Source organism: Podarcis pityusensis (assembly GCF_964106645.2).
Source record: "Podarcis pityusensis genome assembly, chromosome: 9".
Classification (NCBI taxonomy): domain Eukaryota; kingdom Metazoa; phylum Chordata; class Lepidosauria; order Squamata; family Lacertidae; genus Podarcis; species Podarcis pityusensis.
The window spans coordinates 52875686-52892038 of record NC_138034.1 but is presented as its reverse complement, the minus strand read 5'-3'; the positions used below and the strand labels follow the sequence as shown (position 1 = coordinate 52892038).

Here is a 16353-nt window from a genome sequence, read left to right as displayed (position 1 = left end):
TGTATTCATAGGGGAAGGTGGGGCAGTGAGATTAGTAAAAGTAAAAAAAATCTCCAAAGGGTTTTCTTGGTAAAATCAAATGTGGAATCCGATTCTACATATGATAACGGGGAAGCAAATCCCATTGTGTTCAGTCCTATAGACACTTGTGAGTAGCCCTACTGAATTTAACAGGATTTACTTCTGAGTAAATAGGAGTGCATTCAGGAGAGTGTGCAAATTCCCCCCCCCATAGGACTGTACGTTGTCTCATAACTTTTTTTTGTAAACTTTGCTGCAATAAATGTATATTCTGTACTTGACCTCCTTTGTAATATTTTATTTTGATTATCTTCAAGATAACATTTTAGTTCCCTGTTAATTGTGTTTCTTTTGATATATACTTTATATTTAACTTTATTCTGTAATGTTTTCTTCTGGACAGCTTTATTTGATGTTTTAATGTAGTTTGTAAACCACTTTGAGATTTTTTTGTTCTCAAGAATATAAAGCAGTGTAGAAATGAAAGGAGTAATAATAATAATAATAATAATAATAATAATAATAAATAGTTCTGGTTTTGCAAATGCTAGAAAAATCCTCTTTAAAAAGAATGAAAGAAAGCTTGCAATCTGAGGATTTTTGTTAATCTGGGAAGGGGGCAACTGCCCCCTTTCCTTCCTTAAAGTGGAAGCCTAGGAGTGCACGATAGGAAGTCTAATACAATATTATTTCAAAACTTGATATTACAACATGAGAACTAGCTGACACAAATCATTTTGTGCTATCCATTTCTCCCAGGGTCCTAGTTATCTGTTTACACAAAATGAACCAACCATAAATAGCAAAATTGGGGATGTACATCCACTGCTAATTGCCTGCTTGGTATGCAAAGCAGAAGGGACACTTGAAGATTGCACTTGGCTCTGTACGCACACCAAAAGTCAGTGTTTACAGTCTTGAGCAAAAAGATATTTCTTTTATGGCCAAGTGTTCCTTCTTTAAGCACATGGAATAACAGAACAAAGAGGGAGAGGGGGAATAAAAACTCCATAACTCAGAAAGAGGAAACCCAAACATAATGAGACATGTGTTTTTTTTAAGAGAGGGGAAAATAGGGGGGAGAACCATGGGATTTTTTTTTTCTTGCACAAATCTCTGGGGTGGAGGTTCAAGGAAATCATTGCTCATAAAAGATACCAGGGAGGGGGAAACCACAGGTAGTGACAAAGGTTGAGGTTTCTGAGGAGTTGCACACACCTCTCAGTCTGTGATCTCTCTTATGGAAAGCTGCTGACCGAGCCTTGGCATTTGATCATCTCCAACTGCTGATTAACACAGCGCTGTTTTATATTTAACTCTGACCAGAGCAGGAGGAGTTGGGGGTTGGGTTGCAACTGCTTATAAGAAGCGTTTGCAGCAGCTACAATGTTCTTCTGTGTTAATTTCCTCTGTCTCTGCTCTCTAGACAAATCCTTCTTTACTGTTCACTTTCCTACGGATAAACTTTCTTTAAAAAAAAAGAAAGAAGTTAACTTGAGTTTCTGTAGGAGGGAAGTGGCTGGGGAGCGAGGCAGAGAGAACGGAAAAGTAAGTGAGCGAGGGGGTGAGGGTGAGAGAAAACTATTAAACATAAACAGAGCTTGCTAAACCAATAGGTGTGCATATATTTTTAAAGGCTACAGCACTGTTGTTTAATCAGCCTTTTTAATGCTGGATATATAGCTTTGGTCCAGGGGGAGTGGAGATGCAGAGAATGGATATGGAAGATAAGTCATCCAAAATGTACTGCATGAAGAGCAAACATGTGGCCATTATCTGTGGCGTGATAGCTGCTGTAGGTTTAATTTTGGGTCTGGGCCTGGGCCTGGGCTTAAAACCGCAGGACTGTTCTTCAGAAGAAAATGGGAAAGTGCCGACTGCATCACCCACTTCAGTGTCAACTGCATCACCCACTGCGAGCCCTGCTCCAGGTGAGACAGATCCATGCCCGGCTGAAAATAATGAAAGTGGAGATTGGAAAAATTTCAGGCTACCCACCTACGTTAGTCCGATTCATTATGACCTGATACTGAAGCCTGAGATGGAAGCGGATCTGTACGATGGATCAGTCACTATCACCATCCAGTTGGGAAGCCCGACCAGGCACTTGTGGCTTCACCTCCGAGAGACTAAGATTACCAGGATGCCCTTGCTCATGAAATCATCTGGCCAGTCAATTACCCTAAAGCATTGCTTTGAGTACAAACCACAGGAATATGTGGTGGTAGAGGCAGAAGAAGAGCTGGCTCCCACCAGTGGAAATGACGCCTATTTACTGACCATGATGTTCCAAGGCCGTTTAAATGGATCCCTGGTTGGCTTTTATAGAACAACCTACGTGGAAGATGGACAAAACAAGTAAATCTCTCTTTTTTTCAACATATTCCTGCTATTAATTTTTGCTCCACGTTTCTCTCTGTCTCTGTCTCCCTTCCCCTCTCTCTAATCTTCCTTTTTCTCAACGTAAACTGCATATTTTCAAATGAATTTAGTGAATATTAAGAAAGATGGCAATTGGGTGGTTGGCAGGTAGATGATTTATAATGTCATTCTGAGTTTGGGGAGAGTGTTTACCTTTGTTTAAAGTTGTAAGGAGAGTTCATCGTATTTTTGCTATAAATTTCTGCCTTATGTTTACAGAAAGGTGCTCAAAATAACTTTGAAAAAAGCAAAAAGGCTCTCTTTTTATTGCCTGCAAAATATCTGCAGGGACAGGCCATAGATCAGGAGTTGAGCACCTTCAGCTTTTTGCAGAGAAGATACCAGATTCCACTCTCAATGTCTCTAGGTAGGGCTAGGGAGAGACTCCTTTCCGAAATCCTGGAGAGTATGTCAGTGTAGACAATAGTCTGCTAGATGAATTCAGTATGTGGCAGCTGTCTATGTTCCATATGCCTGTCTTTACATATAACAGTTTGGCAGCAATATGGCAGCACAGTTTGCTGCTGTAAAGTAGCATGCAGAAATGCATCAGAGGCTGGATGGCTGGCATCTTGACTGCTGCTTCCCATCCTCATGACTGCAGCAACTTCAAGAGGGCAGTTGGTGTTTTCAGCTGGACACTGCTGCAGCAATAGTAGATTCCTGTCCATATAGACATAAGATAAGGTTACCAGATTTTTTTCAATGAATCCTGGGACAAATAAATAAATAAATGCTACATGTTCGGGACGCTGATGCTGCAGCAATGGCAGTGGCAGAGGGGCGGCCGCCGCCTTGACCTCAACAGCCATGTTTCCCCTTCCTCTGAGGCTTCCTATCTCCTTTCTCCATGAGCCTGGGCAGCCCCTGAGTTGTTGGTTCTTTAGTGGTGGTGGTGAGGAAGCAGTGCGTGGTGGGTCAGGCATGGAAGGTGGAGAAGGAGGGTGGTGGCGAGGCTCAGGCAGCGCAATGCCTCCCTTCCCATCAGAGCAGCCCCAGTCCCATTCCTACTTGTGTGCAAGCAGGAGGGGGCGGGGATCCCTCAGCTGGGAAGGGAGGCTTCCCGTTGCCTAACTGAGAGATCCCTGCCTCGCTCCTTCTTGCACGCAAGTAGGAGTTGGGAGGCTGCTCCGATAGGCAACATGAAGCCTCCCTTCACAGCTTAGTTGCTGGGGTCAGGGAAGGTGGAGGCAGCCCGGAAGCTGCATCTTAGAGCCCCTGCACCACCATCATATGGGGACTTCCGACCAGCTCCTGAAGCCAGGCAGAGCCAACTGCTCTGGGCTGCTGAGACTGTCGCTGCTGCGTTTCCCGGGGACAGTAGATGAAATCCGGGGACATTCCGGGGATGGAATTTGTCCGGGGACTTATTTGCAAACCCAGGGACTGTCCCTGGGAAATGGGGATGTCTGGTAACCCTAACATAAGAGCCCTATCAAATCTGATCCAAAGCCCATCTAGTCCATCATCCTGTGGACAGTGCCAAGCAGATGCTTATGGGAAACTCTGAAACAGAACTTGAGTGTGACAGCACTCCTCCTGCTTAGTACTCCTTGGCAACTGGTATTCAGAGGCATGCTGCTCTCTGATACCAGAAGCAGGACACCGCAGTCATTGTTAGCCTTATCCTCCATGAATTTGTCCAATCACCTTTTAAAGCTGCCTGAGTTAGTGACCATTGTTACATCCTACAGTAACAAACCCCTTAGTTTAGCTTAGTAAAGAACTATTTCCTTTCAAAAGTCCAACATTCAGCTTCATTGGATGACCCTGGGTTCTAGTATTATGAAAAACTTCTATCCACTTCCAACACACAGTACATAATTTTATATACCTCTATCCTGTCCAGCTCTTATCCGTCTAAATGGAAACATGCAAACTGTTGTAACCTTTACTCATAGGGGAGCTCAAGCCCCTTGATCATTTTGGGTGCGCTTTTCTGAACTACTTGTGCTTAAAGTTAGAAGCTGTGTTCTACATCGACTTCCTTTTGTGCTGACAATGGGACCTGTATATTGAATTGAGTGTGTAGTTCTTACTTCCTTTCACTGCTTGTTATTGAATCTCCTGGCCACATGGCCTAGTCCAAAATCTCATCCGTTAGACATTCTACATTCATGTTTTCTGTATATCAAATGTATCCAGTTCAGGCCATACAAAATATTAGCACCTCCTTCATGGTAGGTGATCTCAGGTCCAGGACCCTAATATGTCCCACCAGCCCTCTCAGTCTGGCCCTTGGAACTCTTCCCTTGATCCTGCTTTGCATTCTGAGTGCCTGGCTGGAATTTATCACTGAACTTTGATAACGCTTTTCGCTTGTCTGAATGCAGGATGGGGGGGGGAGTGTGTGAGTGTGTGTAATAATCAGCCTATAGTCTTCAGAAGCTTACTGTTAAAAGAATGTGCCTCTCGGGCTTAACAATTTGAATTTTGTGGGGAAGGGATGCGGCTCAGAGGAAGAACATTTGCTTTGCATACAGAAGGTACTAGGGCTGGGTGATATCAGCTTTTCAACATCGTGATGTATCACCACCCAAACATCGTGATATAGTGATACATCACGATGTTGAAAAGTGGAGGAAGGAACAAGCTGCATTGGGCCTGGTGCCACAAGGCACTGGGGTGAAACTGCCTCAGCTCCCTCCTCCGCCAGTGCCCGGGCGACAAGGGAGGAACAAGCTCCATTGGCCATGGCACCTTGCAGGGCCAGGGCTAATGGAGCTTGTTCCTCCATGTGCTGGGCACTGGTAACGGAGGGATTCACCAGCACCTGTGGTGTTGAGGGGAAAAACAAGTTGCATCAGCTCTGGCACCTCGTGTCTCATTCCTCCCTCAGTTTGAGGGCCAAAGTGTGATGGAGGGCCATTGTGCTCTGGCCTTCAAACTGGTCCTGGGTGATGTATCAATACTAGAAGGTACCAGCTTCAATTGCTGACATCTCCAGGCAGCAGAGGCTCTTGCCTGAAACCCTGGAGAGGGTAGACAAAGGTAAAAGTAAAAAAGTAAAGGACCCGTAGACGGTTACATCCAGTCAAAGGCGACTATGGGGTTGTGGCACTCATCTCGCTTTCAGGCCAAGGGAGCCAGTGTTTGTCCACAGACAGCTTTCCGGGTTATGTGGCTGGCATGACTAAACTGCTTCTGGTGCAACCGAACACCGTAACAGAAACCAGAGTGTGTGGAAACAGCGTTTACCTTCCTGCCACAGCAATACCTATTTATCTACTTGCATTGGCGTGCTTTCGAACTGCTAGGTTGGCAGGAGCTGGGACAGAGCACTCCATTGCAGGGATTTGAACCACCAACCTTCTGATCGGCAAGCCCAAGAGGCTCAGTGGTTTAGACCACAGTGCCGACCATGTCCCTCAAGGGTAGACAACACTGAGCTAGATGGACCATTGGTCTGACTTGATATAAGGCCTCTTCCTATGTTCCCAAAAGGGTCCACACCATTGACCTACCTTATTCCAGAAGCTTAGTCCTCCATAATGTATTATGCCTTCAGTGAAGCTCTAGAAGTGCAGTATAGAGATCCCCATCCAATAAATGCAACACTTCAGTGCTGTTTATAAATTTTGTCACCATCAATTTGATTTGATTATTTAATTTATATACTACTTAATATGTTTAAAATATCCCTAAGCAGTGTACAAAAAAGAAGAAGCAACAATAGACAACTGAAACAAAATATTACAAAAATACAGTTACTTATAAAAATGTTGCATTAATACAAAGTTACTAATGCATAAGGCTGCAATCCTGAACACACTTTCATAGGAGTAAGATCCACAGAACCCAGGGAGACTGCATAGAATGGCACTGTAAATCTTGGACCCAACCCCATGCTATATTAAAATCAGAGTAGCATCAGGGTGAATCATTTTGCTAGCCTAAGAACCAGATGTATCTGAGTGAGATTTTGACCTTTACTCCCCCATCTGCTTTGAATTATAGGTAGGCAAGCCTGAAGACAGGAGAATGAGTATGATTGGAGATATTTCTGTTCCCTATTGTCAAAGCCAAAAGTGCACCAACCAGAAACAAAGTCAGGTTTAGTTCTCCATGCCCTTATTTAGGTAGACAAGAGATATACTGTCTGTTCTGGCCTTCCTTTGTACGAGACTCTAATTGATGCTTCAGAATGATGCATCTTGATCATATCTTGTAAATAGCTATTTGGCAGCACCATTTTACTGACAGAAAGAGCTCATCAGGCAACATGTAGACTCCAGGCTTGACATTTTCAGTCTTCCCTGAGAACTGCAGTTCTGTGAGAGTTTAGGATATCTAACAGATCATTCTGAATAGAAAAAGCAGAATAACTCAGTGACACCAACGTAAGACACCAAGGTCAGTTCCGGCACCTCTTTTTCTGGAAAAATAGCACTGACCTTAATAATCACCCTTTTTCAATACAATCCCCGCATAGTATGAATTTATCTGGAAGTACTTTTAACTAGTACTTTCCCTGCTTGTTTTCTTCATCCATGACTTACCTCATTTGTCCATTTGTCCATTTCCCCCCTTACCCTTTTCCTTACAATTAGATATTAATGTTTTCACTCTTTATATATGGGTGGGGTTTTGTTTGTTATTATATCACGTATTATTGTGCTTTTTTATGTTAAAAACTGCCCAGGGGTCCTTGAATAAAGGGCAGTATATAATTGTACATTCTATGTTTCTGCTATTTTCTCTCTCTTTTGTATACTTACCATATCCATGATGTGTATATTTTTTTTTCTTTCTTTTTTAAAAAGATGCATACCCATTGAATTAAAAAGAAGCTTTTAAAGAAACCAGTTCCCAGGATTATTTGGGGAAATCCATGACTGTTAAAGTGGTATAAGGGAGCTTTAAATGGATGGTGAGCTTTAAAGTAAGAAATGGCAATCAGAATGCGAATTGGCATACCCTGAAACAGAGGTGGATAGACAAAGGGATTCAGCAAACAGGGTTTTTTTGAAAGCAGGGTTTGTTTTATGTAACAGATGACTGACTCATAGCAAGCACATCTTGAAACACTCCCCATCTGTGTCTTCATTCAATCTGTCTGCAGAATGCTGAATTTAGATGCAATTCAGGAAAACTAGGTGGGTGAGTGGGGGCTACCTATATCAATGGACATTGAATTAATACTCCTTGGCAAATTTCCCCAACCAACCCTCTTACTGACGGGTAACCAGGTCCCAACTTGATACGAGAATTAGCAGGATATAACAGCAGGTGGCAACAGCAGAAGACACATCCTTATTTAAAAAGAAATCTGCTGAGGAGGTGGCAGCTATGGATACAAATGACTGAGGTGAAAAACAACCTAGCCATTCATTGATATCAGTTTTCCCTTTGAAATGACTTGGGTGATGTATTTTCAAGATCAGTTGGGCTAATTTCTTTTTTCCCCCTAATTTGTACTTCAGCTTTGTTCATCCCATATATTTAAAGTGCACGGCTTTCCGCAAAGAATATTGGGAACTGTACTTGTACCTTGCACAGAGCTACAGTTCCCAGCACCCTTAACAAACTAAAGCTCCCAGGATGATTTGGGGGAAGTAATGTGGTTTAACGGTGCTTTAACTGTGCATTTAAAGCCAAAATTGGATTGCCTTCTATAATAGGCTGACAATTTCACTGAAAATATGTGTTTGGCCAATTTTTTTTAAAAGGCAATTCATCACAGCTTCGGTCATGTTTTATTTTGGGAACAACAGCTGGAAGCAGTCACAGATGCATGTAAATATTCAGTGTCTTTACACGTTTCTTGCTTCTGGTTCTCATTTGTAAGGCCTAGACACTATAATGCAAATGATGGGGGCAGGACAAACCTTGAAGAAAAGGCAGAGTTTTATTGTAACACAACATAATGCATTTTGAAAGCATCTTCTATTGCCATTTTCTCAATACAAAGAGAACACAGCGTCTAATTATTATTATTATTATTTATAAAGCCCTTAACAAATACTGTACAGCCTAGAGATCTTTTTACTGTTCTCATTGGGCATCGTCTAACGGGCAGTTATTCTGCATTCACTGAAATGAATGGGAGCTATTTGCAAACATGCTTTTGCATTGCTCCCATTCATTTCTATGGGTCTTGCACCTAGGGATGGGTGAACTTCTGGTTTTTCAGTTCTTCAGTGCATTCTGATTTAAAGAAAGCAAAGTCTACATGAACATTCATATGCATTTTATCTCGCATGTTTCCTAATATACATATTTTCTGCAAAATTTGGCCTAGTATAAGCATCTTTGCAGAAGAATGTATATTATTTCCCCTAATATACACATCTTGGTATACATTCTTCGACTGAAGAACTACATCACAAAATCTGGAGAAGTGGCAAATTTAAGGGATGGGCCTTAGCTCAAGGGTAGACTAATGAGTCTGACTCAGTGAGTATTCCACAATACTGGGCAAATGACGTTAAAGACTTGGTTTCCTATTGTTATCAAATGAGCCCCATCAACCGGGAGAATGACCAAGATGCTCCTGCAGAACTCAGCAGATTTTTCCTCCATCCTTCCTTGCACCTTCTAAGTCCATAGTGAAAAAAGACAGACCGGCTGTATGGTCAGTTGTCACATTATAAATAAGCCATCAGGTTCCATTCTTACTGGTAGTGGAAAGCATGGGTCAAAGAACCTCAGAAGAGGGAGTCCCACACCCTCTAACATTTCTCCGATGAAAATAGGGACGTCCCATTCCATAATTATAATTGTACTATTTATACCCCACACATCTTATTGGGTTGCCCCAGCACTCTGGGCAGCTTTCAACATATATAAAGACATAATGAAACATAATACCACATTAAACGATTAAAAAACCTTCCCTATACAGGATTGCCTTCAGATGGCTTGGCAGTTGGATAACTCCATACCCTCCAACATTTCTCAAATGAAAATTGGGACATCCTAAGGAAAAGTGGGACATTCTGGGATCAAATCAGAAACCAGGATGGCTTCTCTAAATCAAGGATGTCCCTGGAAAAAAGGGACACTTGGAGGGTCTTGAGTCCTGCTTCAAAAGCAACCGCTTATAAAATATCACCCTTTAGGTAGCTGCTGGCATAATATTGGAGCATTCTGTATACCCACAAAGAAGAGAAAGGAGTAATGAATAACTGAAACACTATTATGGCATGAGTGAAGATGTGTGCTGTTGCTTCTGTGATTAAGAATTTAGTATATTTATGCTGTCAAATTGTAAGCATCTATATAAATAGAACATGATGTAAGCAATACCTAAACTAGTTGCAGTAAATTTAAATAATCTTAAATAAATGCAATTTCTCATGAGAATAATGTTTCACTAGTTCAACAGTTAATTGACATAAGCCATCTTGCTGAAAATATTGTTGTGAGGGGGAGTAGTTACGCTGTATGCCTGAGCCCCTACTAATTCCTTGATACAGCAAGGATTCAGTTGTTGGAATAGCCAGGCCAACTTCTTGGTGACATAATGGCCCCCATTTTGCGGTCATTAAGGTGACAAAGAAAGTGGTTCTGTGCCAGAGGACAAATGGATGGGTCCCCCTCCCTCAACTGGCTGGTAGTTAGAAAGCCAGAAGCCAGAAGCCAGAGCTAGAGTGTGTGAGCTAGAAGCTAGAAGCAGGCTGCAGTAGGCAGAAGCCTAAAAGGGAGAGACATGCTTGATTTCTGTTTGAATCTGAGGATGTGGCTGTGGGAACTTCTGGGCTGTTAATGTTGTGAGCTCCTCCATCATTGGCTCACATTGTATATGTGTGTGTAAATAAACCACATACTCTAAAGATGCCACTGTATCTGCTGTCCCTCATTCCAAGGAAACCAAACCCTTGAACCACTGAAGATTGGGGTGAAATGCAACAATATATTTGTTTTTTAGTCTGCCTTCTTGAAAGCACAGTTGTACTTTGGAATTCGAAGTTCCGTTCAACATTCCGGAAGTCCGTTCGACTTCCAAAATGTTTGAAAACCAAATCGCAGCTTCTGATTGGCTGCAGAAAGCTCCTGCAGCCAATTAGAAGCCACGGAAGCACTGTAGGACATTTGGATTAAAAAAATTGTTCGCAGACTGGAACAATCACTTCCAGGTTTGTGACGTTCGGGAGCCAAAACGTTTGGGAACTAAGCTGTTCAAAAACCAAGGTACGGCTGTATAGTCTTTCTGAGATTTTCAAGGCATGTAGAATATTTGCATATTTCCCTTTCTGTAGGTGCAGAGAGAGGTCTGACCTTAAAGTTTGTACAGCCCATTTTTATGCCCACATTATTATTTTTTTTAAATCCCATTTGCTTGGTATCTCACTAATTCTTCAGGTTTGGATGTACCATTATAAGTTCTTTATGATCAGTTAAGCATTTAGGGAGTCATAGGAAAATGCCAAGGACACTAGGACATTGACAAATTGGCTGACGAGATAACTTATAGATCTTCAGGAATGTTACAAGCTATGTTCCTTCACTCCTAATTACTTCTTGTTTTTGCTTTATTTCTTTTTTAAAAGAAGGGAGAGACTACTTTTATGTAGCTCAAACGTATCTACAGACATGTGGTTGGAAAGCTACCAGCATTCTGAATTAATTGAAGAGACAACGTAGTTGTGTTCTCCCATCAATCATGCTCCATCCTTGAATGCTATGTTGATAAGAAGAGCTTGATTCCATTTAGGGAGCAGATATTTTATGTAAACCTTGGCAACAATTTTAATGACCCTATTTTCCTCAGTCATTTATATCCCAGGCAGGTAAGATGTTCTGGTACCAGCTGTTAAGGCAAATATCACTACCGTATTTTTCGCTCTATAAGACGCACCAGACCACAAGACACACCTAGTTTTTGGAGGAGGAAAACAAGGAAAAAAATATTCTGAATCTCAGAAGCCAGAACAGCAAGAGGGATCGCTGTGCAGTGAAAGCAGCAATCCCTCTTGCTGTTCTGGCTTCTGTGATAGCTGCGCAGCCTGCATTCGCTCCATAAGACACACACACATTTCCCTTTACTTTTTAGGAGGGAAAAAGTGAGTCTTATAGAGCAAAAAATACGGTATATCAATTTATAGCAATGGTGTTCCACAGCCATTTATTTTGCTGCATCCTATCAGTATTCCAGACCACCAGGATTGTCATTATACTCCTGTCCATGAACAACGAAAGGCAGATGTGCAAGGTTATCTCAGAGTGATCAATGTCCCTGTTATGAATGTGCTGCTTTCAGCTAGCATTTACAAGCTGCTTAAAGCTATCTATCACAGGTGTGTATGCACAGAAGAGGAGGGATGGGGGACTGCAGCCTTTCTGGTGATGAGACTCAATATGGGCCAAAACAGTGGGGGTTCATTTGGTAGTCGACATGGGGACATTCATATGACTGAATGGGTTTGCTGAAAATGTGTGCATTGTGCCTCTGAATATCAATTGTAGCGAATTGCAGTTGGGCAGAGTGCGCTTGTGCTTGCAGGCTTCTCAGAGGCATCTGGTCAGCCACTGTTAAGACCAGGATGCTGGACTAGATGGGCCATTGGCCTGATCCAACTGGCTCCTCTTAGGTTCTTCATCCATGATACATCCAGCAGTTTGCCCAGCTCATATTTACCAAATATGAAATTGTGTGTTTACCTGTAGCGGTATAGTGTTAGGTTTTATTCTTTTAACAATGATTTTAAATGATGTTTATAATAATGAGGACTCAAATTTGTATTCATGTGATTTGAGTTTTACTGTTATTTCTTGTTGGTTTAACCATTCCTTCCCTGGGACCATATGGTGATGAGCAGGTTAAAAATGCCACAAATTAATAAATGTGAGCATAAAGTTTTGGATGTGGAGGGAGCTATGAGGTGGTAGGTATGTGGTAAGTAGCAAACCGGGTGGGTGCATTCACACAAATGTTTCAGCATACACAGAATTTTGCATGGGTCCAAATTCAACATCTCAAAACATTAATTTGGTTGGCGCATCCAGTCACATCTGGGAAGAGATTTTATTATTATTATTCAATTTGCATTTGAATGTGAACCTAACTAGCCCATGCTTCCCAAAACCACAGAAGTCAAACCAAATCTTCCCCATCCTTAAAAAATGTACTTCTTTGAATTTTGCAATGCTATTCGCCAACCAAAACAATGTGTGCAAAATAAGTGTGTTAGGAGAAAGTGTGCATAAAAATATATTGGTCAAAATAATAAAGAAAAATGTAATCCTTCCGGGGGAACTTGCAAAAATGTGTGTATTTGGCAGAATTGCACACAAAAATGTGTATATGAAAATAAATGTGCACTTTATAAATTTTCATATATATTGTGGAGAATTGCAAACTGATGTGGAAACAGGATGAGCTGAGTTTAAGATTGAAGAAACGAGAAACTTAAGAGATGCTGAAATGCTGTATGTTAGTTTCATCCATTCCTGGTCACAGCAAACCTATGGATCATGTCATCATAGTTTTATCTAGGCCTTTGCAACCGAGCCAAATGCAGTCAATACCTATTTTCTTGGCTGACTGGGAATAAATAAACAAGGCATTTGTCAAGCACCATAAGGGCTTTTTAGCTGTATTTGGCTTGTGGGTTCACAGGTTATGCAGGATACTTATGCTTTCAAGCTTTACTTTGTCTTAAGCCTATTTTTTATTTGTTTTTATTTCATTAAATTTATACATTGCTTTGTTTAAAAACAACAACATAATTTTGTAAATTGTTCAGAACTTAAAACCAGCAGTAAACTAAAAACAGACTAAAGCATACATCCACATTCTACACATCTGAATAGGCTCGTCTAAGCAAAAATGCTTTAAGCAGACACCAAAAAGAGTACAGTGAAGGTGCCAGCCTCATGTCAACAGGCAAGGAGTTCCACAGTGTAGGTGCTGCCAGACTAAAAGATTGATTTATTACAAATGCAGAACGAGTATTATGTGGTACCCATAGCAGTTCTGCAGATTGAAGTGGTCGAGCAGGCATATATCGGGTAAGGTGATCCCACAGGTTCTGACATGAGCCATAGGAGAAAGATTACCCCATTTCTTTCATATGAAAAATTCCTTTTATTGCTTTCATACTTGGTCTAATTATCTATTTGGGAATAATGGTTTGATGTAACTGTCGTTTCTTTCCAAAGGAGTATAGCAGCCACTGATCATGAGCCAACAGATGCACGGAAATCATTTCCTTGCTTTGATGAACCTAACATAAAGGCAACTTATAATATATCCATTTTCCATGAAGACACATATGAAGCTCTATCAAACATGCCAGTGGAGGTATGCATTCTACCATCTATGTCTATATGCACATATGATACATGAAACCTGGTGGCATTGATCACCAAATCACATGGCCTGTTGGTGCAGCCATTAGTATTCTCTAAAAATGACTTTGGAGTAGGTGGGTTGTAGTCTGTTAGAGGAATTCATATCAAAGTTAGTGGGCATTAAGAGCAAAACATTTGGCATTATGAAATATATTCCTTTTTTTGTTAAACCATAGATGTGGATGTTTGTCAAAATCCTTTCCTAGGCAAAGGTCATAGGTTCACAAATGGTTATATTTAGTTCCTTTGGCTTAAATTCCAAATCTTCTATGGAAGTCAATGGCGTAAGTTCTCTGCCTCTGGGATTTGCAGCGGAAAATGATTTTATGGATCTTGGCCAAAAGAATGTCCAGTGAATAGCCCAGTGGAAAGTCAAAGCCAACACATAACTTTGAATGAATAGTTTCTAAATTTCCAAATTAAGTGCACAATTAAAATGCAAATTCCATCCCAGCAAACTTCTGGCTAAAGACATTTCCCAAGTTAGTTCACATAAACATCAGCTTTAGTACAAAGTTCTAGAAACTTTGTATTACTGTTAACAGAAGTCAAAGACGAAATATGCAAAAATCATACCATATCAATATCTTTTAAATATTTCTGTTAAGGTAAAATGTCCTGTTTATGATATGGGGCTTTGAGATGCCACAGTGAAAATTCTCAGAATCCATCCCATTTATTTCCTTGGGATTTTAGAGCACATAATTATGAACTGGATTCTGCCCATTGGTTTATGATTGCCATACAGCTCTCACTGTTTTAATTTGTGGTTGAAATATTGGTAGCTATTGCAGTATTTTCTTCTACACGGTAATAAACCTAACTGACCTGACATATGCAAAGTTAGCCTTAGATTAGGGTTGCCATACATCCGGGAATTCCTGGACATGTCCTCTTTGGTGGGGTCCTAAATGCCCATCTGGGGGGATTTTACATTTTAAAGCAAATGTAAAATTGCCCTGAAAAAGCTCAACAACTTTTTGTGTCCAGATTTTCACCTCTTGAAATATGGCAACCCTACTATAGATAACCTTACCACATTTCCTCCACACTACGTATTTTGTGTTTTAAGGGAGACAGTGATTGTCTAGAAATAATGTTACTGATTGCAATGTTTTCTCTCAAATCTACACAAAATATTAAAATATTTGAACTATGAAGCCCAATATTCAATAGCAGTTGTCTACAGTGAAGTGGCTTCTGATGAGTAGATGTGAAAGTTCCACCAAAAAATTTGAAGTAAAACTGCATAATAAGTTTCTAGTAATTTCAGTGAACCCTCAAAAAAATCTCATTTATCAGTTTGCAAACACTGGAATATTTCTGGGCTAAGGTTGCAATCCTAACCCCCCTTGCCAAGGAGTGGGCCTACTGCATTAGATACAACTTACTTAAATAGGCATGGTTAAGTTTCTCCTTTTAGCTATGTAACTCCAGTACAAGAGTAGACCTTTTCATGCATTACTCCTTTGTATGACACTGCCTGCCAATGACCACATATTGAGCATGGTTCTCTTATGAAGAGTTTCCTATGCACCTCACTCAGTGTGCTGTCATTAGACGGTGGAGGTAGCACACTGATGGAGAATTGGGGGGGGGGGTTATAGTTGGCTATAAACTGGGAGTGCCTGACACATGAGTAATGTGTGAGTTAGGGATGGAGAAGAAATTCAATTCAGTTCACATGCCAAGGTGAACCTACCTAATTCGTACATTCTGAAACAAAATACAGACTTAAGCACAGCCAGCCTTTAAAATTCGCACATCTCTGAATGTTGCAATGCAATTCTTCAGCCAAATGATGTGTTCCAAAATACAGATACTGGGGTGAAATGTTGTTAAAAATGCATATTAGTGAAAATAACATATAAAAATGTTGTGTGCTATTGGGGAAATTTGCTTTGCAGAAATGTGTGTGTTAGGTAAAACTGCATACAAATATATGTCTATTGGGAGAAATTTGGACTAACCTGCTGATTATTTTTTATGAGGACCTTTTTTTTTTTTTTTAAAGAATTATTCTGGATATGCGGAGAACTGAATTTAAGATTGGAGAAATGATAAGATGAGAGAACTGAAATTGACAGATTTGCCCATCACTAGTGTGAACAGGGCTGATAACTGTTATGACATCTTGTGTTTTCCTCAGAAGTAACTTCATGAGGGCAGTACATTATTTACCTTCTAGTGACATACTATGCCTTCTTGGCGATTAGGAGAGTGTGCCCTTAGAAAGAGGTGGTATTATATATTTATTATAATAGTAATAAAGCATTAACACTGAAAAGGGCACATTTTATGTGTAACCAAAGTAATAATACAGTAACAACAACAACTTTCCTGCTCCCATTCTGTACATAAAGATAATTATTTGTCTTGGGAAAGTTTTTTACTTGTAAACAATGCTTCATTGTGATTATTTTTTCCTCACTTTCCCCACAGCAAAAACGTTCGCTGGGCAACGGCTGGACTGTAACGACATTCCAAAAGTCTGTTCCAATGAGCACCTACTTAGTGGCTTGGGCTGTACACCAGTTTAAGTATATAGAAAAAATATCGGACCGAGGAATTCCTGTAAGTCCTGTGCTAATTCTTATCAAATTTATGCAATGTTTC

At 40.7% G+C, this 16353-nt stretch overlaps 1 protein-coding gene across 1 annotated transcript in view; it reads left to right on the top strand.

The window, feature by feature from the left end:
* The first annotated feature begins 1406 nt into the window (after positions 1-1406).
* Positions 1407-16353, top strand: part of ENPEP (glutamyl aminopeptidase) — a 54963-nt gene continuing 40016 nt past the window's right edge. Inside the window, exons 1-3 of the mRNA XM_081022224.1 lie at positions 1407-2379; positions 13546-13687; positions 16180-16311. Coding sequence (XP_080878350.1) covers positions 1727-2379; positions 13546-13687; positions 16180-16311 — 927 coding nt within the window. The 5' untranslated portion in view covers positions 1407-1726. The remainder of the gene's footprint in view (positions 2380-13545; positions 13688-16179; positions 16312-16353) is intronic.